Raw genomic sequence first — 22173 nt, 5'->3', positions numbered from 1 at the left:
GAATTAAAGGGGTGTATGGTCTTGTCAGTTAAAGGTGAAACAGAAGAAGGTTAGCGGTTTCTCGATGTAGGTGGAAACAGGAGAGGCGGTGCGGTAGACCACTGTAGTGGTTTAATAGAGCCTCTAGGGGGCGCTCTTCCTCTCGTCGGTTCGCCTTAACTGTTGGACACACTTAAACTTTTAATTCAAAATTGGCTTAAAATCAAATCCAAATAATCCTGGGGTACCTTAACAGAGGATTCGAATGGTTATTTATAACAATCAAACAACACTTAAGTTATTTTGTAATGATTACAAACTAATCATTCGAAATCAGCATCTATGGAATGAAATTCAACAGAGTAAATTTGTAGAAAGCTGACTTGGACAGGGAGCTTCCACTAGGGGGCTCTGTCTTTCTCAGGGGTATGATGATTGGGAATAACAACAACAAAAAAAAAAAATTCCTTTTTTTTTTTTTTTTAGAAATGGAAGGATTTCAACAACAAAAATAAAATAATCACTATAACATTGAAGTTGTTATTAAATGATTATTTAAAAATGGGAATAAACCCAAAAAGAATCATCAATGTAGATTTAGAAGTGGAAAACACAGCAGGGTATAGTGACCCTGAGGAGAAGAGGGATAGTTGACCTGGAGGGGTGTGGCCACGTGGGGCACTGTCCTCTTCCGGGTGAACTATCAGTGCTTTTGGATTGAGACACCCTATAATTTCCAGTTTCCTTTCTGGGAATTTAAATTCACAATAAACTGTCTCAGTCCAAAATACAAGGGTTGTTTTAAACGAACTTAGCGAGCTGTAAATACAAATATGTATTTAAACAGCGTCTTAGATACCTACGACCGCGAATTTATTTATTTATTTTTTATCACCAAAAATCAAGGCGGAAGGAAATGGCCGACGGGTGTTTACCCCGTCGTCGACCACGCGGTGGCAGTGTTGCGCTTACGCGGAACAAAGACACGAGGTGGTAAATTTAAAACATGAGAACAATACACGCCTGTAAGATTGACTTCAGCAATCGCAATTTCACGCGTGCAGGCCTTTTACAAACACAAAAATCACACTGCAAACAAATTCTTTAAAAAGGTCACGCAGACCTTTTGCAAACACAAAAATCACACTGCAAATAAATTCTTGAGAGATCACGGCGGATCTTTTGTTTCTGTTCTGTGCAGAACTATAACGTGGGTTTTTTTGCTGGTTAGCAAAGCCAGTGGTTTAACCCGTAAGTGTCGTTGCTAGCGACATATAATGGAATATATTCTTTCTGACCGGAGTAGCTTACTTTGCTCTCGGGGTTTACAGAAATACCGGTAACAATGCCTGATGGACTCCTTTGTTCCAACACAGGTATTAAAACAGAATTACATGTACGGTCAAGCAAAAGAGATGTTTATTTTCCTCTAATTTTGGACTCGCAACAATACTGTAAACTTAACTGCAGTTTTTCTCCACGACCAGACTTAACTGGTGGGTTATGGCTTTTTGCCCTTTGATCAGTTTTTCGAGTCGACTTATTCAGTAATTCAATACTTGTTTAGTAACGTTACAAGATTCAAACGCGCACAAAAACGTTAAACTTTCAAAAATCACACATGAATATCAAATTGCACAATTTGCATCAAAACTGAGTATGAGAGTGCCCGCATTCAAAAAACCAATATTTATGTAACAACAATGACTTTGTGTTGGGGAATTAATTAGCTCAAATTAGCGGTAATATTCATCAATGTGAATATGCATCTGTTGCTTCCATAAATTAATTTATTCAAATTAGGGAATAGGTCAAAATCTCGGCTTGTATCAGCGATTACACAATTACTTGTAATAATCACTGATAGAGACGGGTAGCATTTACTCAATTTGGGGGAATTTGAGGTAGAAGTTGAGTTTGTTCATTTACCATGCAGACTGGCCGTCCAGCGGACAGAATGTATACTTTATGAACAGAAATCGGACGTCTTTAACACTGATAGATAACACTTTCTTGTGGCCACAAAGAAGATAATTATCTCCGTGTTTTAGACAATTTTAGGTTTATTTTAAGAATAACCAATCGTAGAGCTTATAAGGTAAAATCTGCACTCATCAGGGACTCAGAATTTGAAACAAAGCAGGCAAACTTAATTCAAATGATTTAACAAAGTTTATTTAAACAGGCTAGCGATTACACAATTATTTTAAATCACGCAGGAGTAAAAATGCATAAACAAAACAGGCAATATAACGATCGTAATACAGAGATACAACAAAATAAAAAGGTTTTAGAGAGAGATTGGGAGAGGGAGAGAGAGAGAGAGAGAAAACTCAGCGAGAGGAAACTAAGTTGAGATACGAATGATTTTAGGTGTGTGTGTGAGAATGGAGATGGTAGCGTTTGTAAGGTGGGTGTGTCGCTCCGTGAGCACGTGGTAGTGTGTTTATCTCGGCACACGTGGGTGAGAGTGTGTGTGTGTGTGTGTGAACGTGTATGTTTGTGTGTGTGAAAGAGAATTTAGAGAGAGAGATAGAAACAGTTTTAGTCATTCACCACAAAACCCCAACGTTTCTTAGTAATATTTAGACACTTTAAACAGCATTTCCTTCAGATTGCAAATTTAAAAGATCTACGTTACTCTGTTTGGAAGGTCGGCCTTCTGTGTGTGTGTTGGATAAAGGCCCCTGGATCACGTGGTCACAGCGTTCTGGTTGCCGTGGCGACTTGAAGCGAGCGAAGACTCAGCAAAGATTATCTTTAGCCTTAAGTTGATTTTGTGGGTTGGTTTCAGAAGACTATACTATAGTAGTTCTAAGAAAAGACTTGGAAATAAAAGGAAAATAAAAAGGAAAATAAAAGCGAGCGGAGCTTCCTTGAGGGAAGGAGGCGTGTCGTCTTCTCTCTCTGGCGGACTGCAATGAGAGGAAAGGGGCGCGCAATTTTAAAGGGCTAAACTCACGCCTCCCTCACGTACGTGGGCCAATCGTCTTTAACAACGTATGGGCCCACCTCCTGACGTTTTGAGGTCTATACGCCTCCTTTTCCGCGGGGTTTTGAAACGATGAATTCGTCCATAACTTAATAACACTGGTATTTAATAAAACAATGCATTCTCTGATATTTTGTGTTAAAGATTCAGCATCGCTGGGGTTCGTGGAACACGGCAATACCGCGAATGACAGTTCTAATATCTAAAATCAAGGAGGTACATCATTTCTTGTAATTGTGGACACCACAGAGTGATTACAGGCCAACAAACTACATAGGCATAATATTTGGGACAGGGGATCAGACACACATCAAGAAAATACATTTAAAATATTTCATACAAGGATTTTGGTCCCACGTGGTGGGATCTGCGTGTGTTTCTGTGTGTGTGTGCGTGAGTGCGTCTTGAAAGTTCATACCCGTCCGCTGAACTCTTGTCCCCGTCACTGCGGGTGAGGCTTATGTGTGTGCGTGCGTTTGGCTCTTTGGATTGATGTATTAGGCACAGACCACATGTTTCGGGCATCTGGTCTCTACAAACACTGTTTTATTGTTGTGAAGAGTTAATTAGTGTCTATGTGTAAATCAGTGTCCGAGGGACTCCCTAGGGGGGAGTGCTTTCGGGATCGCTCTCATTGGTCAGCGTGAGGCTCTCCCGGCCATAAACAGACGGTCTCTGTTGGTTTAGACGTAAGAGATCATGTAGAGTGAGAGATAGTCAATGATTTACACCATTTTTCGGCGCCGTTTGGGCTGCACGTCTTGCGTAGAGCAATCTCAAAACAGCAGAGGTGTCGTAAATGAGAGTTCTTTGGAATGTGAGAATAGCTTGAGTCAGAGCGAGACAGGGGTTTTGTAGATTTAGACTGAATTAATTAATTTGATTTAATCACCATGCAACTGGTGATCTGCTCTCCGTTACAACGTCCACAGACGTCCAAAAAAGTCCCCAGTCAGACGTTCAGATTTTGAGCCAGTTTTGCACGTCCACAGACGTCCAAAAGAGTCCCTAGTCAGACGTTTAAATTTTGAACCAGTTTTGCACGTCCACAGACGTCCAAAAAAGTCCCTAGTCAGACGTTCAGATTTTGAACCAGTTTTGCACGTCCACAGACGTCCAAAAGAGTCCCTAGTCTGACGTTTAAATTTCGAACCTGTTTTGCACGTCCACAGACGTCCATAGGGGGGTCCTAGTCAGACGTTCAGATTTTGAACCAGTTTTGCACGTCCACAGACGTCCAAAAGAGTCCCTAGTCAGACGTTCAGATTTTGAACCAGTTTTGCACGTCCTCAGACGTCCAAAAGAGTCCCTAGTCAGACGTTCAGATTTTGAACCTGATTTGCACGTCCACAGACGTAAAAAAAAGTCCCTATTCAAACGTTCAAATATTTAACCAGTTTTGCACGTCCACAGACGTCCATAGGGGGTCCTAGTTAGACGTTCAGATTTTGAACCTGTTTTGCACGTCCACAGACGTCAAAAAGAGTCCCTAGTCAGACGTTCAGATATTTAACCAGTTTTGCACGTCCACAGACGTCCATAGGGGGTCCTAGTTAGACGTTCAGATTTTGAACCTGTTTTGCACGTCCACAGACGTCCATAGGGGGTCCTAGTCAGACGTTCAAATTTTGAACCTGTTTTGCACGTCCACAGGACGTACAAAAGTGGTTCTGAACTGACGGACGTTATACAGACATGATCTGAACGTCTATCTGACCTCGCGTGTTTGCTGGGTAAATGTGAAGAAGTGCATTCTAAAAATGCAGAGGCACAAAAGTCTGAGGAAAAGATTCAAGATCTTCAAACACAGCTAGATAAATTACTAGCTGAGCTGTTAGCCCTGACTAAAAAGTGTAAAAATCACAAAGACACCATTGCAGATCTTAAGGCTAAGCGAAATGCTAAAAGCAAGTCTCCCAACAAGCTTAGCAGTGATTGGGCTAAAAATGTACACTTCTTAGATGAGGCAGCCTGCTCTAATAATCTTGTATCTTTTCAGACAGATGAAGCATGTGATAAAGTTATGAAAAGAGTGCCTGTTTCTGCCCTTAAGGTGATACGGCACCCAAACGGCACAGAGTCAACCATTCGGCGTCCTTTAACAGTAACTGAATGTAGCTTGTTTAAAGCAGAGATCGGACCATTCCCTTTGAAAGGGCCATTCGAACCATGGTGGAGACACATTGTTAGTCTAAAACATGCATTTCAGCTCGAACCAAAAGATATTTGGCAAATTGTTATCAGCTCAATTCCAGATGTTCTGAACTATAAGATACCACAGGTTTTGATGACAGGCACCATTGTGCAGTCAATGCATCAAAATGAGCCTGAGAGCGAAATCTTGAATAGACTAAAACAATGCCTTCGCGAGCTGCGTGGTTGTAGTCCTGTTGGATGGGAATTGATTTTCAATCGGAAACAGAGTACTGAAGAATCGTTTGAGACATATGCAGAAAATATGTTTGAACTTTTTGAGGAGTATTCTGGAATTGAGGGTGTTAACCACAACAATGTAATTGTCCTTGAATTCCTGCTTACAAATGCAGGGCCGCGTGTACAGCAATCACTCATGTGTGGTGCTTCTCCAGCACAAAACACATTCGAAGATATTGTTAGTTGGGCAACAAGAATTGAGTCACGAAAACAAATGCATGGTGAGGTAGCTGTGTTAGAATGTCATGAAGATCCTCCATCTGCAGGACAATTCAGAAAGCCACACTGTGGCAAACTGAACAGATTCTGTAATTCCTGTCACAAAACAGGCCATACAGAGGAAAAGTGTTGGTCACTGGGCAGAGGCAGACCTCCACCCTATTTCATAAAACGCAGACAATCACAATCTAATGACAAAAAACAGCACTCTGCAAGTAACCAAAGCTCAAATGCATCTAAAACTCTTACTGACCTAACAACTTTGGACGCTCAAGGCCTTCAGCTATTAGCGTCATTTGCTAGTCGGGTAGCAGCCCAATAGCAAATAGCTTAAATGTTTAACATCTAAATTCATTGAACCTGTCTGCATTTTCAAATTTGAAATTGTGCTTAACACATCGTGCCCTACACATCGTGCACATAGAACACAATTTGGTTGTTTGTGCTACAACATGCACATAGGCTAATTTAAAGTTTATTGTTTAAACACAGGATTCCTTTACTGTAAGTGTAGTTGAAACACTTAGGCAAAGGTGATATAGATGTTGTATTCTATTGTTTTGCTGTGGGTGTATTTGGAACACTTAGGTAAAAGGGTTGTAGATGTTGTATTCTAGGCCATGTGTCCTGTGTAAACTGAAGTAAACGCGTGTGTCTGTGCTGAATTCGATGGCTATAATGTGATTCACAATGAATTTGAAAATCAGAAATAGCGAACGCATCTCATTAATCCTGAAACAAAAACCTTTTCATATTTAAGGCTTCAGAGAACTAAATATTTTTATGTTTGAATGTATTCTGAATTACTCTGAGATTTGTTTTTTCCAAAATAGATTAACGGATTCGTATGTTTCCACAAGATTGCGTCAGAGATTGGCGACGGCTAATAGCTGATATCAGGAAGTGTGCGGGCGACTTGGATGAGAGGATGGGTTAGTCCGACTAGGATCAGCTTTACGCTGGTTGATTAACCTAGCTTGGACGCTTCCGATGACTTCTGTTCTAATTTAATAGTTTTGGAAAACGGTTGAATTAAGTTCCTGAAGGGCATCCAAGGGGGCTATTGTATATATCTTTGGTTGTTGCGCGTGTACGGCAAAATCCCTAGATATTTAGCCAACTGCCTCAGCTTCTGATCTTCGGGGCTGACCACTTGTGTCGTGCATCCTTGGGAAGGACTGCAAAGCGATATAGTTTTCCTTATCTATAAACGGAAAAATATAGAGTAAATAGAAGAATCAAACGTTATAATGGCCATTTAAAAAGACTAAATGAGAAGAAAAGGTACTTGAAACCTAGCAAAGGGAAAAAGAAAAACAGCGAATGTACATCTTATCAGCCCTGGGCCAAAAGGCCTTTTAATATTCAAATGTATTGACATGAGAACAAGTAGAGATTTGACCATGCGTTAAGTTGTTCCAGAGACTCTTCAGAGACCGAAAACAATATAATTTGACTTGTATTGTTAAAGAATATAATTATATTATAACTTGAATTATAATAAACATTATATTACACTCGCCGAGCAGGACAATAATTGGAGAAGTGTGACTTTCGTCATTAAAATTGAATTTCTGAAACAGAATTTAATTTGTGTGCTACCCAGTGCCAAAAAGGGGCGGAGTATGCCTTTATTTTTCACCGTTAGAAAACACGGCTAGGAGTGTGGCACAGGTAATACCACGCTAAATAATCCTTGACTGTGGTGCACCAACTGAATTGAATCTGATAAGATAAGTACATTTACGAGGAGGGTGTGAAATGCTAAACAGCAGACAGAAGTACCACAGTTTTTTGCAGGTCAAAAAATATCTGCACAAATTAAAATGTGTGAATGCATTGCACATGCAGCAGACTGAAGGCTGAACTGAAAAAGCAGCTTCAGGTGTCACAACACACTGAGACAACAGCAACAATTCAGACGTGGTCAATGAAACTCGGTTTCATGTGACATCTGGAATTAAAATTGCTAACAAGTAAAATAATTATACACGTCTGAATTTAATGCTTTTGAAATATTGGAATCATCAGTGGTTCGCTCTCCTCTGTTTTCTGTCTCAGGCTTAGGCTACTTCTGCAAAATGGTGGAGCCCACCTGGAGCAAATCCAGGACAGCGGAATTGTTCGAACATAACCTGAGACTCGGGAGATGGGTGAAAAGACATTATAAAAGGCCTTTTCACACGTCACACTATCACATTACTGCATAAATATGGCCTCCCAGTTTAGAACTGGATCGGAATTTGCAACACAATTGTTATAGATTAGATTCCACCCATCTCCTAGACATGAACACTGAACACACCCCTCCATCACTATACCCTCACAGCAACATCACCTGGGGTAGATGGTCTATCCAGGCTGAACACGGCACATCAGACGAAGATGTGTCATCTTCACACTAACAGATCCAGATAGCTTCACACACACAGGGTGGAGCTGATCTCATGATCATGGTCTAACAGAGACACAGAGAATAGCATACGCTATTCACAACAAACTGCTAACTAATGTAACACACATGAAGAACTGAATGGCTACAGTCACAAATCAAGACAAATTCTAAGGCAGACCTGCCATTAAATTTCAAACTCTATGATTGTTGGTGGGAGTTGGAAGATCAGAGGGCCCCTGATTTCTCAACTTACCACTAATAACAGAAACATAATTAAAATGGATAAATCTGAAGTGAGACCAATTCAATCAAGTACAAAAATGTACAATTCAACTCTGTCATCGACTGTGACTTAGCCAGATCAATACACACACTCTCAAACACACTCTCTCACAGACACACACACACAGACAGACAAAAACACACTCTGACATTCTAAAAAAATTCTCACACAAACACACAAAACCATTGATTGGTTTACACCGACCTCTTGATGCATTTCTGAAACCTATTTTGATTTCTGCATTTTTTTCCTTTGAGTAATTCAGAAAACATTTCTGAAACTTATTTTGATTTTAATTTTCTGAAACTTATTTTGATTTCTGCATTTTTTCCTTTGAGTAATTCAGAAAAACATTTCTGAAACTTATTTTGATTTTAATTTCTGAAACTTATTTTGATTTCCTTTGAGTAATTCAGAAAAACATTTCTGAAACGTATCTGCATATTTGTATATTGTCCATTTTACTTGCAACAATGTATTTGGACATCAATTCAATTGAATCTCTATGTTTGGTTACACCAAAATAGCACTGGTTGTTTTGTTAGAATGCCATTTATTTAAATGTTTCTAGAAACAGGGTAAGAGCTTGTAAGATCTTCCTTTGTCCTTCCTTGACCCTCTATAGGAGTACTATTGACGTGGTAATTAAAAATCAGGTCATTAATGAGACCAAACGTACCACTCACAATTGCTGACATGAACATGGTATTTTACATTGAACATGACATGATTTTTCCTTATTGCATTATGCGTTCCTATGCATTTCCTTACGACTGTAAGTTCATATGTGCTCAATCGTGAAGCGGACATTTAAGATGCTTTTCAGGTGTCGCACACAAAGCCGTGTGGACCAAAGGAGAACCCCTTCATCCACTGAGGTCTGCCCAGACAACCGTACCGCTGGAGGTGACAGGGTTGGTCAAGAAGGGTCAGATCATCATCGTGGAGAAGGTGCCAGGGAAGCGGAAGTTTCTCCATGAAGGAATGACACGTCAACTGAACAAGTCACAAAAGGTCCAGATTGACTCTATGAACTTTGCTCACGTCACAGGATTACAGGAAGAGAACCTGAATGCATTCATCCACCTGCTGGACTCAAGCTATACACCTGGTGGGAACAGGTGTTCTGCAGGTGAACACAGCCCACTAAGCTTCTACAGATGCCAACATTGCAAAGACAATTTTTGTGCTACATCTTCAAGGATTATAACAAACGTCTTACTGTGACCCCGTAAGTGTTCATCAGAATGTGACCCACGGGATCAAGGAGGGAAACTGTAAGACTGAAAATACTGGTTGAGGCCTGTGGGCCCGGCTGGCTAATTAACATTTGAACTCACAGAAGCACATGAACTAACAACAAAGAACTCACACAAGAACATGGTTTAATGTGAATGTTTATCATTGACTGTTATGCTTTTGGTGTCATTTGAAATGTCTCAAAGTGAGTGGTACAGATATCTCATATCCAGATAGATCAAATAAAAGGAAATAAGGTTTATAGAAGTTCATAGAAAACTGGTTTAGAGATAACGCCAGATAAGGCAACCCCCCTTCTGTGGGATAGAATTCATTTTAGGGTGGTCTCACCCCATCCCCCTTGTCACCTGGTCAGAGGATAAAGGAAGGTGTTCTGGCTATCTCTGTCTCTTCTTCTTGGCTGGACGTGGAATTGGATAGGTGGTTTCTCTCTCTATCTCTCTCTCTCTCTCTCTCTCTCTCTCTCTCTCTCTCTTTCCCTTTCTCTCTCTCTATCTCAGGTACAAGCTGGGTAAGATTCTTTGGTGTAACCAATGTATAACCATGTTCTAGATATTTGAATTGATTGTGGAATTGATCTCTGATATCTGAAATATTAAATTGCTACAATGTGATTATTCCAACTGGGTTTGACATTGTTTATTTAATGGTTAAAAGGAAAAGTCAAACATTCGCTCACTTTTAGTGAGGCACAGATATTATTAAAACCTTTCATTTATGGAGTCAGATGAATTAACGAGTAAATACATATGATTAATGTATTGCAAATTTAACCAACCAATACTTTGCATGAGTGAGGACAGAACATGTGATAACCTTCCCCGTGTATTGGCGAACCGGAGACTGGGCCAAATATAGCGGGCTTTACAATAATAAAACTCAGCTTGAGGATATTAAAGCAGAAATCTCGAATACCAACGTTAGATTAGATGAGGCGGAAGGTCGAATTGTGACAGCTGAAGAAAGGATTCAGAATGCGGAAGAGGTACTCACTGCCATGCTGAAGATGCACAGCAAAATGGAAGAGAAACTCGTGGACATAGAGGGTCGTTCAAGACGCAATAACGTTAGAATATATGGCGTGCCGGAAGGTGCCGAAAAGGATTCTCCGACGATGGCTTTGTTTCTGGAAAAACTCCTGAGAGAAAATTTAAATCTACCGGAGGACGCACCTCTTCAGATTGAACGTGCCCACAGATCACTCGGAAAGCAGCCGCCAGCTGACGCTCAACCGCGATCAATCGTGGTTAAATTCCTAAGTTTTACAACGAAAGAACAGATCATTCGTCAGGCATGGCAAAAGAGAGGATTTTCCTGGAAGGGAAAACAGATCAACATTGACAACGATTACGCTCCTCGAGTTCTGCAGATGCGAAGAGAGTACGCAGAGATACGCAAAGTCTTAAAGGACAGTGGAGTGAAATTTAAAACTCGGTTTCCCGCTCGTTTGATGGTGATGTATGAGGATGGAGCAAAGACATATAACACAGTAGAGGAAGCAACGCAAGATATGACAAAGCGGGGACTTCCAGTGCAGCCTATCAGTCACCCGGGCACCCTAATGGAGCAGATCCAACGGATGACTTGGCAGAGAGGCGGCCGAAGTAAGGATACTCGCGATCCCCAACAGAGGAGAGGGCCAACATTCAGGGAGAAGCTACAGACTTTCCGAAGAAAAGATGCGAGTTCCCAATCTTGATAATTGCTGCTCGATCGTGATTCCATTTGGAGCTTATCAAGAGGAAGGAGAGACGGGGAGCCGTCAGTTTGAGAGAGACCTACAACCTAGTTAATTCAGCGCAGTTTTAAATAATCGGGACATGCAGTACAGCTAGCTCAAATGACTTTGATCATACCTGCTATCCACAAGGGCCCCTTCTACAACCCTATGGAGAGGGGTTTTCCCTTGCAGCCTACTAGTGATGGCTCGTCAGAAGTCGAGGTAACGACTTCGATTATGGAAGTTCACTTTGTATCTTTTCTATGTTTAATAAGGAATTTAGACTTGTTTTTTGTTAATTTGTTTCAGTTAACGTTAGTTCTGTCAAAGGGGATGCTGTATGTTAAGACACTTTTGCCACTATTATTCCATGAAAATTGTTTCATTTAATTTCAACGGCGTACTTAATCCAGTTAAAAGAGGAAAGATCTTCTCCAAGCTAAAGAAGGCAAGAGCGGAGGTAGTGTTTTTACAAGAAACTCATTTAAATGATGCTGAACATCTTAAGTTAATCAAAATGGGCTTCAAAGAGGTATATTTTGCATCCTATAAACCAGCACGAAAAAGAGGAGTGGCCATACTTATATCCAAAAAACTGAACTATGAACATATTTCAGAAAAGAAAGATAAGGAAGGAAGATTTGTACTTATAACTGGTAAAATAGAGGGAAGGTTAGTAAGTTTTTTTTTTTAATGTCTATGCCCCCCCAAATTCAGAGTGGAATTTCTATCGTGAAGTGTTTGATTTAATAGTTACTAAAGTTCAAGGAATTTTAATTTGTGGAGGTGACTTTAACATACGCCTAAATCCGAGTCTGGATTGCTATAGAAATACAATGGAATTAAAACCACTGATTAAAAAGGTGAACGGCCTGTTAAAAGAGATGGGTATAATAGATGTGTGGAGAGAACTGAATCCAAAAACTCGTGACTATTCTCACTACTCTCATCCTCATTCAACTTAATCAAGAAGAATAGATTACTTCCTTACTTTTAAAAAGGATCTTCATTTGGTCCAACACTGTGAATTGGGTACGATGGATATTTCTGATCAAAGTCTCATTTACATATCGATGTGTTTAGAAAGGAAATCTAGATCCACAGTCTGGAGAATGAATTCCGATATCTTAAACGACCCCCAAACCAAATTAAATTTAGAAAACGAGATTAGATCATACTTGGAAATAAACGACAATGGGGAGGTGACACCATCAATGCTTTGGGACGCACTAAAGGCGGTAATAAGGGGCAAGATAATAGCCATCACATCTCATTTAAAGAAACTTAGAAGGCAGAAAATGCAGGAACTTGAAATTAAATTGAAAAGATTGCAGATTGAACATAGGGCTACAATGAATCATAAGGTGAAGCAAGATATTAAAAAAACAGTTAAAGAAATAGATGATATATATTCTAAAGAATTACAGAATAAACTTATATTCCTAAAACAAAGATACTACGAAACGGGGGGGAAGTCATTAAAATTGTTATCTTACAGACTAAGAAAGCAACAAGCAGACAGAACAATCAATAAAATAAAGAATACTCAAACAGGGGAAATATATTGTAAATTAGAACAAATACAGCAGAGTTTTGACATTTTTTATAAAGCTCTCTACTCGCAGCCTAAAATTAATAATGATTTGCAGATAGATGCATTTTTAACCTCAATGGATTTTGCCTAAAGTGTCAGAAGAGCAAAATAGATTTTTGTTAGCAGAAATTACTATGGAAGAGTTAAAAGTAGCCGTGACTAGATTAAAGACAGGCAAATCTCCAGGGGCGGATGGCTACACTGCTGAATGGTACAAAACCATGTTTGAGCAACTGGCCCCGTCTCTACTAAAGGCTTTCAATTGGGTAGTACAAAAAAAAAGGAAATTTTACCCTCATGGAGAGAAGCAATCATTTCTGTCATTCATAAAGAAGGAAAAGATAAATCGGAGTGTGGAAATTATCGCCCTATTAGTGTTCTAAATGTTGACTATAAACTATTTACCTCAATTTTAGCACGAAGATTAGAAAATATTCTCCCGGATCTCATTAATCTCGACCAAACAGGCTTCATCTGTCAAAGGCAAGCAGCTGATAATATTAGAAGGACCCTGCATGTTCTTAGCCACGTTTCAAATCACAAAGTGGAAGCGGCTCTAGTGAGTTTAGATGCTGAGAAAGCCTTTGACTCAGTAAGATGGAACTTTTTATACAAGGTATTAACACAATTTAGATTTCACAAGAACTTCACCGAAATTATTAAGACATTGTATGACAAACCCTGTGCAAGGATTAAAATCAATGGGGATTTATCGGATTCATTTCAATTAGAGCGAGGCACGAGACAAGGATGCCCTATCTCTCCACATCTATTTGCCCTATTTATTGAACCACTGAGCCAATGGATTAGGCAGAACCATTCAATTAAAGGGGTAGAAATGGATTCGGGAGAGCACAAATTGGCTCTCTTCGCGGACGATAAATTGTTATATATGAGCCAACCTACAAAGTCCGTCCCTACACTATTTAACTTTCTTGAGGGGTATGAGGCCATATCGGGTTATAAACTCAATGTTTCCAAAACCCAGGTACTAACACTAAATTATGATCCACCTAGACAAATTAAAGAGAAATATAATTTAAAATGGGATAGTAAATCAATTAATTACTTAGGAGTTAACATATCGGGAGACTATTCAGATTTATTTGATTTAAACTATGGCCCTTTGATTAAGAAAATAAAATCTGACATAACACGTTGGAACCTTATCCCCATATTTAGCCTAAGTTCTAGAGTCGACTCCGTGCGAATGATTATTCTACCAAAATTATTGTATCTCTATCAGTCACTTCCGGTGGAAATTCCGAACCAACAATTTCTTGAATGGAATAAATTAATATCTAGGTTTTTATGGCAGGGTAAAAAACCCAGAATAAGATTTAAAACGTTACAGTTAAGTAAAGAAAATGGTGGGCTAAGTCTCCCATGCCTACAATATTATTACTATGCGGCCCAATTAAGGCCATTAGTCTGTTGGAGTAGTCCAGGTTATCTAGCAAAATGGATTGAAATAGAGCGAGGGATGATGGAAGAAACTCCGTTATCTGCCCTCATCGCAGACAACAAGTTAAAAGATAGAATGATTAAAAACAAACCCATTGATAAATGTATCATTTAAAATTTGGCATCGGACATTAAAAATGGGGGGTTTGAAGGACGCATCGAGAATATTAAGATGGTGTGCCTTTGATACTGATTTCATACCAAACAGAATAGACAATCGATTTCGTTTTTGGGCTAAATTAGGAATCTCAAGTTATTACACTTTTTTTGACAAGGGTCAAATCCAAAGATTTGATTCACTAAAGGAGAAATTTGGGCTTAACCAAAGTGACTTTTACAGATATCTTCAAGTTAGGGATTATTTAGAAGGTAAAATTAAACCAGTATTGGGAAGGGCTGAGTCAGGAATAATAAAGGTTTTCCTAGCGGTATCCAAGGCTCAGCCATGTATAAAGATAATTTCAAAGTTGTATAAGGGTTTTTTCCAAAATCTACCCGAAAAAACTCTTTATATAAGGGACAAGTGGATAAGGGAAGGAGACTTAAATATTTCAAATGAGGACTAGGGGAGAATTTGTAGAGCACAGTCGCAATCCACAAGTTCAGCCACATGGAGAGAATTCTGTTGGAAAAATGTTATTAGGTTTTTTATTTCACCATCACAGAATAAACATCAAGGGAAGGGTACTAGCTGCTGGAGATCATGCGGGGAAATGGAAGCGAACCATTATCACAGTTTTTGGGGGTGTCAGAAATTGAATCAGTACTGGCTAGAGAAGAAGGTATGAATGCTGTCTTTGGGGTAGAGATTGACTTTACTTGTGAATTTTTATACTTGGGTAATATCCCCTCAGAGAGGTGGAACAGAAAGGATAAGAAGTTATTGTTAATTCTCCTAGCAGCTAGTAAAAAAGTAATTACCAGAAAATGGTTAAAACCAGAGTCACCCTCGGTGAAGGAGTGGATCGATATAACACATAATATATATGTGATGGAAAAATTATCTTTCTCCCTAAGAGCATTAAGGGAAGACTTCCTCCAAATATGGAGTAAATGGATTGATTATATTAAACCAGTACGCCCAGATTTCTTTTAAAAGGTGTTTATTTTATTTCATCTTTATTTTGGAATATGGCAACTTTCTGTAAAAAAAATAGCTCCCCATGTTTTGTTGTATATAGTTTCTGTAAATAGGAGGAAACAAAGCAATGGTAACATTTGTGAAACTTGACTCCAGGCCTGAGAGAATACACTCTGTATTGATAACTGTGTTATTTATATTTGTATGTATACATATATATATTTGCAGATTTTTTTTTTTATTATGATCAGTATTAATACTGTGTTGAAGGCTTGCATATTGTATTTCTCCTTGAAAAATTACAAAAAAAAAATTACAAAATAAATAAATAAATAAGTGAGTGAATTCGGAAGCTGACGTTTACACTGCGCGTCGGAGAGCTGGAGCTGGAGCAGTAAAGGCTTCGTCACACGTGATAAAACTCCTTTTATCTTACATGTTACTTTATATAAAATAATATGTGATGCGATCTGGGAAAACCCACCACATGGTGAAATTTTATATATATATTTATATATTTAGCTATAGCTATATTTTTATCAGCTTGTTGGTAGCAAAAGTTATGTTTATCTGAAGTCGGCCGATCGCTATGATTTTCTGGAACGGAATTTTGAGAAAAACAGGTTTAATAACTGTCACCGTCGGGACGCTTGGCACTTTTTTTTTTTTTTTTTTTTTAACAGGATTGGCGCGAAATGCGCACTAATACACATTCACTGTACATGTTATGTGGTTTATTTTATAGGTAAACTATCTTTGTAGTGTTAAGAGACGGACAGGTGTATGGGATATACGGCGTTTTTTTTTTTTTTTTACCTCTGCCGGGCGTTAGAGAAAATGGTCGCAAAGAATACATTAGAGAGAGTATTTTCAGCTTGACACTCGCTGTTTTTCTGCACTAAACAAGGGAATTTTGCCAAGATATTTTCAGAGATAAGAGAAAAGATGTTATAGAATAATTTAATGCAGGGCCGGAGTGGGGCCACTTTTCAGCCCGGGAGTTTCAGGCCCAAGACCGGCCCACTTTTTCCATGGTGGAATTCCAAATTAGCACTTTTTCTAAATTGGATAAATGAAGCAACAGTTCAGCTATTGTGTAGTTTGTATTAATACCATGGTTCAACAAATAATGTAAAGGTTAAATAATAATTCACTTAGACTTTATAAGAAGCAATTGCGACTTTATCACACAATTCTTACTTTATATTTCGCAATTCTGACTTTATAACGCGACTTTATATCACACAATTCTGACTCTATATCTTGCAATTCTGACTTTATAAGCAACTGCAACTTTATTTCACGCAGTTCTGACTTTATATCTTGCCATTCTGACTTTATAAGAAGCAATTGCGACTTTATGTCACACAATTCTGACTTTATATCTCGCAATTCTGACTTTATAACATACAATTGCGACTTTATATCACAATTCTGACTCTATATCTTGCTGACTTTATAAGCAATTGCGACTTTATTTCACGCAGTTCTGACTTTAGGCTATATCTTGCAATTCTGACTTTATAAGAAGCAATAGCGACTATTTCACACAATTCTGAATTTATCTCACAATTCTGACTTTATAACACACAATTGCGCCTTTATATCATGCAATTCTGACTCTATCTCGCAATTCTGACTTTATAACACGCAATTGCGACTTTATTTCAGGCAATTCTGACTTTATATCTCGCAATTCTGACTTTATAACACGCAATTGCGACTTTATTTCACACAATTTTGACTTTATATCTCGCAATTCTGAGAAATAAAGTCAGAATTGCGAGCTGTAAACTCGCAATTGTGAGATTAAAAAGTCGCAATTATCTTTTAAAATGTTTTATTCTGTGGCGGAAACAAGCTTCCATACCTCCTGGTCTCTTCCTCCCATCCATCCTCCCTGATGCGTACCGTTCATATACTGTCTATGGTACCGTTAGGGTAGGGCCGGCCCAGCTATCGGTAGGCGCCGGCGGTGCCGCGGTAAGCACGTCCCAGTCGGGTCCGTCACTTATTGGGTTCCCCGGAAACATTTCCGTTGTGTTCTGTCCTATTTGCAGCGCGTTTCTGATTTGTTTGTGTTGTGAACTTTTGCAGCGCGTTTCTGTATTTGGTTGTTTTGTGAGTATTTGGAGCACACTTGTGTTGTGAAACTGATGAAGATGTTTTCTTAATTTGCAGGTGTTTTTTTCAGTTGCAGCGCGTTGAGCTCTCTCGGCCACCATAGATTCAACCTCATTCAAAGCGCAGTTATAGGTGTGCACATACAATTGTTTATATATTCATATTTAACATACAGAACATAACTCAGTGTTTAATATAATCCCAGATTTATGAATGTGTATGTCTGACCAAACTATTTAAAATGTTAATTATGCAAGAAAACATTGCTTTGGTCATCTGAACCACTTATTTAGACTTATTTTATTAATTTAGTAAATGGCACACATTTTAACAAAGCCAAATCAGTTTTTTTTTGTAACAAATAAATACGTTCGTTAAAACATAGCATAAAAGACACTCTTTTTCGCCACCTGCTGCAGTATTTACGTAATATGAAGAAATTGTGACTGAACGAATCAGTGAACGAGTCTGAACGAATCATTTTGGTGAACGAACTGAAAATGAACGAGTCTCTGGAAAGAATCAAAATTTCCACCACTACGCGGTAGCCTACCTGAGAAAACGTTTTGGAAAAGACGTGTTATGGACCAAACCAACTCTATAGGAGGGGAGGGGAGAACTCCCTCACATGGTACAACCCATGCAGAGGCTGCGCGCTGCGGTGTCAGAATGCGGAAGGTGTGTAGCCTAATGTAACTAACGTGACATTGAAATGTGAAAAAAAAAAAAAAAAAAAATATATATATATATCCTCGACCGGCCCAAAAGTGAAGCGGCCCACCGGGAATTCTCCCGATTCTCCCGATTACCCACTCCGGGCCTGATTTAATGAAAAAAAAAAATTTGACAAAAAACTGACATTCAAACTATTTTGGAATTTACTGACAACGGCCCAGCGCGACATCCGACGGGTTTTCCCAGATCACATCACATATTAACAACAATCATATTGACTTTATTATACCTCCATGCCAGCTTTGTAGTTTCATAGATTGAAATTGTTAACTCACGCTCACAGATGACAGGGTCGTCGAGCGCCTCAGGCGACCATTATGATTCCATTCGAATGACAGATGATCAACGAATATTTTTCAAATCATCCACCAAATTATCATTATTCCTTACAGTTTAACGAGTTAAAACGCATTAAATTGTTTTAATGCCTAAATAATATTTTAATAAAAAAATTACCTTATTAAAGGGTTAGTTCACCCAAAAATGAAAATTCTGTCAGTAATTACTCACCCTCATGTTGTTCCAACCCCGTAAGACCTTTGTGCATCTTCAGAACACAAATTAAGATATTTTTGATGAAATCTGAGAGCTGGATCACTCCTCCATAGGCTTATGGACACTATAACTTGCTGGCCCAGAAATTGCATTAAAGAGATCGTTAATATAGTCCAAGTGACTACAGTGGTAGTTACATCTTAAGTTTATAAAGCGACGAAAATACTTTTTGTGCGCAAAAAACACACAAAAATAACAACTTTATTCCACTATTCATTTCCTTCTCTCTGGGCCTCGAGTTTTTCCACGTAGTGTTTTAGCGCAGTGCGTCTGTGTTGCACGTCACACGCATCACACACATGACCATCATCGGCCAATAGTGAGCCTACATGTGACGTAGAATAACTGCATAGCGCTTCTGTGTTATACGTGAAAACTCGAGGCCCAGAGAGAAGGAAATGAATAGTGGAATAAAGTCGTTATTTTTGTGGGGGGTTTTTGCGCACAAAGTATTTTCGTCGCTTTATAAACTTAAGATTGAGCCACTGTAGTCACTTGGACTATATTAACGATCTCTTTAATGCATTTTCTGGGCCAGCAAGTTATAGTGTCTTAGAAGCCTATGGAGGAGTGATCCAGCCTCTCAGATTTAATCAAATATCTTAATTTGTGTTCTGAAGATGAACGAAGGTCTTGCGGGGTTGGAACAACATGAGGGTGAGTAATTACTGACAATATTTTCATTTTGGGTGAACTAACCCTTTAATATTTCATTTAATTTTAACAAGTCTCCTATATATTTTCTCAATATTTTAATACGTTTTATTCAAGTAATGATTAATAATAATAAAAATGTTAAATAAGGATTAAATAAATGTTAAAGCAGAAATAAGATGGCTGTAAAGTAATCTCTGGTTTAAACTCACTCGCTCCCGCACATTCATGCGAGCTCAGTCCTCAACGCATTGGATTGTGGGAAATTGTGCTTCAGCTGTACATCGGATGTACGCTCTAGTTCAGAGAGGATTGTGGGTAAAGGTAGGGAATGATGTCGTTCACTCAGAATTTGGACACCACTACAAAATGTCCGACACCCTAAATAGTGCACTATATAGAGGATAGGGAGCGATTTCAGACACAGCTTATATCTTTGTGTTTTGTGTTAATATCTAATGTTAGCCAAATTCAGGGGTGACATTATGGCTTGTTTTGATGCCATCAGGGCACCAAAAACAAATCCACAGCAACCAAAGGAGGACAACACCATTGAAACAGACATCAGTAACGCGTAAATTTACGATAACTTTTCTTCCCATTTAACCCATACCCATATTTTACCCATATAACATGTGCTAAAATCTACTGCTAAACTTTGGCCTTTCCCACTAATTAGCCTTGACAGCAAGGAATCGCACCCCACACTTTAGACATGGAGAGGCAGAAGTCTTAAGTTGTAAGTAATACTGTGTCCGTTCACTAACACTGCATTCAAATCTTACAGGTTTACACATATCCAAAATACTGTTACACAACATGTGTTATCTTTCACAACAATTTAAGTTCTAAAACTGATCGTGTTTAACTCATTAACCTATTAAACCAAATTATGTACAACCAAATCTGCAGAGCCATAGAGTGTAAAAGAGTTTTACTTCCTTCTACTGTCATTAACATGTTCAAACTAATATATTGCCCCCTCTTTAGCATCATCCCACACTGGTTTCAGTGAAGGTTGGTACTTACTTTTTTATGTGTTTTTTTAATATATTTTTTACCCTAATATGCTTTTTTTTTTTTCATTGCTTTTTCTTTTTTATAGCTTGGATACGCAAAATTCTTGCAAACCAAGAAATGATTAAAGAGCAGATGGGCACATTGGTTAAATTGGTCTAGGACCTCAAAAAATTATCAACTACTGAAGACAGCCCAACATTAAACACAGACTGTTTTCCACTGTCAAGTTTTCAACAACTTCAAGTCATTGAGGGGCAGCTGCAGCAGGAAGACTACAAGACAGCTGTGGTAAGATTTCATATTTCAATAGAACAATTTAACTCATCAATTAACTGTGTCAGTGTTTTCATCTTTTGTTCATTGTACATGGTACAGAAGGTAGTCAACCACATGTTAAAATCATATATGTACTGGCTGGGCCGGTTCGACATGGAATGGTTAAGCAACAAGAAAGGTTTGGCTTGGTGAAGAAGCGGCAATTGTACTCACTCTAGCTGATTTGCTTAAGTCAAAATGTGGATGGTCATAGTTAGCACTAACCAATGAGATTGATGGTTGCGAATAACTTCCTCCTACTGCTGAAGGAACTAGCCTGACGTCGTCATACTCAGATTCTAGTCAGAATGTGAGTCTGATACTGCTCCATTGAGCTGTGATTATGGGGCGTGTTTCAACCGAACCAGGAAAGAAAATGCCTCTGCACTCAATTGGATAGACCTACAACCAATCAGAGCAACGGAGTAAGTGACGGATGTTCTTCATTCATGTTTCCGATCGACAAATGCCTTGATCGCGGTTCTGTTCCTCTTTTAAAATGAATGCGCTGTCGATATCTTCTATAACAGATGCGATGGCGGAATCTACACATGATGTTTCATAAACAAAGTTCGGGAGGAGCACGTTCAAATAATCAATCCAATCAACTTGTCATCAAACAATTACCGTCTACACTATCAGCAGGAGAGGAAGCATATATTATTTTAACTCTGTCAACCCACCTAACATTCCTTGAGTGTCCTTCTCAGCGTCCCTCCACTCACTCTTGGCTTGTTCTTCCACAGCCCGGAATACGGGGGGAGTACTTTGGGTTCGGTCCGAATACCGAGCCCTGAGCCTCTCCTCGGACAGCACGCTAAATATGCATTTATTCTAAATGACTTATTTGTAAGTGTGAACTCGTAAAATCTCAATTCTCCAGCGGCAGTTATCTTTGTTGTAAACGAATTCAACCCAAGCGCTCTTGATGACGTGGGTGATTACGTAACCGCAGATCATCTGTCCATCATCGATTAAAGACAGCCCTGGCAATTTGATTGGCTCGGCCTTCTGGGAGAGACTTCTAAGGAAAAATTTCGTTTGGTCCCCGGGGGCCACTCCCCCCCCGCGCTGGGCCCCCCCAAACCCAAAAAAATGCAGTTTTTCCTAAATAACTACCTGAACCGTGGCACCGAGGATGAAGACATTTTTATGGTATGTTGGTCTACTAGACTTTTACGGAAAAATTTCGTTTGGTCCGCGGGGGCCACTTCCCCCCCCGCGCTGGGGCCCCCCGTAAATTTTTCGTCAACGATACCAGGGACACCGAAACACCGGGGAACATGAAATTTGGTGGGCATGTAGCCCCACTAGACTTCTACGGAAAAATTTCGTTTGGTCCCCGGGGGC

General features: G+C 39.1%; 1 protein-coding gene and 1 long non-coding RNA gene across 4 annotated transcripts in view; one reads left to right on the top strand and one right to left on the bottom strand.

The window, feature by feature from the left end:
• Positions 1-20952, top strand: part of LOC309495631 (uncharacterized protein) — a 93144-nt gene extending 72192 nt beyond the window's left edge. For all 3 annotated transcript variants that reach the window (XM_082165479.1, XM_082165477.1, XM_082165478.1), the window contains 2 exons: positions 20479-20505; positions 20594-20952. In XM_082165479.1, the coding sequence (XP_082021605.1) occupies positions 20479-20505; positions 20594-20667 (101 nt within the window). In that variant the 3' untranslated portion in view covers positions 20668-20952. The remainder of the gene's footprint in view (positions 1-20478; positions 20506-20593) is intronic.
• The window catches only part of LOC309495676, a 352025-nt gene that overhangs the window by 289909 nt on the left and 39943 nt on the right, over positions 1-22173 (bottom strand). The window lies entirely within an intron of this gene.

Source organism: Leuciscus leuciscus (assembly GCF_965113295.1).
Source record: "Leuciscus leuciscus genome assembly, chromosome: 3".
In the NCBI taxonomy this organism is placed as follows: domain Eukaryota; kingdom Metazoa; phylum Chordata; class Actinopteri; order Cypriniformes; family Leuciscidae; genus Leuciscus; species Leuciscus leuciscus.
Note: the sequence above shows the minus strand (reverse complement) of the source record. Positions and strands in the feature narration are given on the sequence as shown.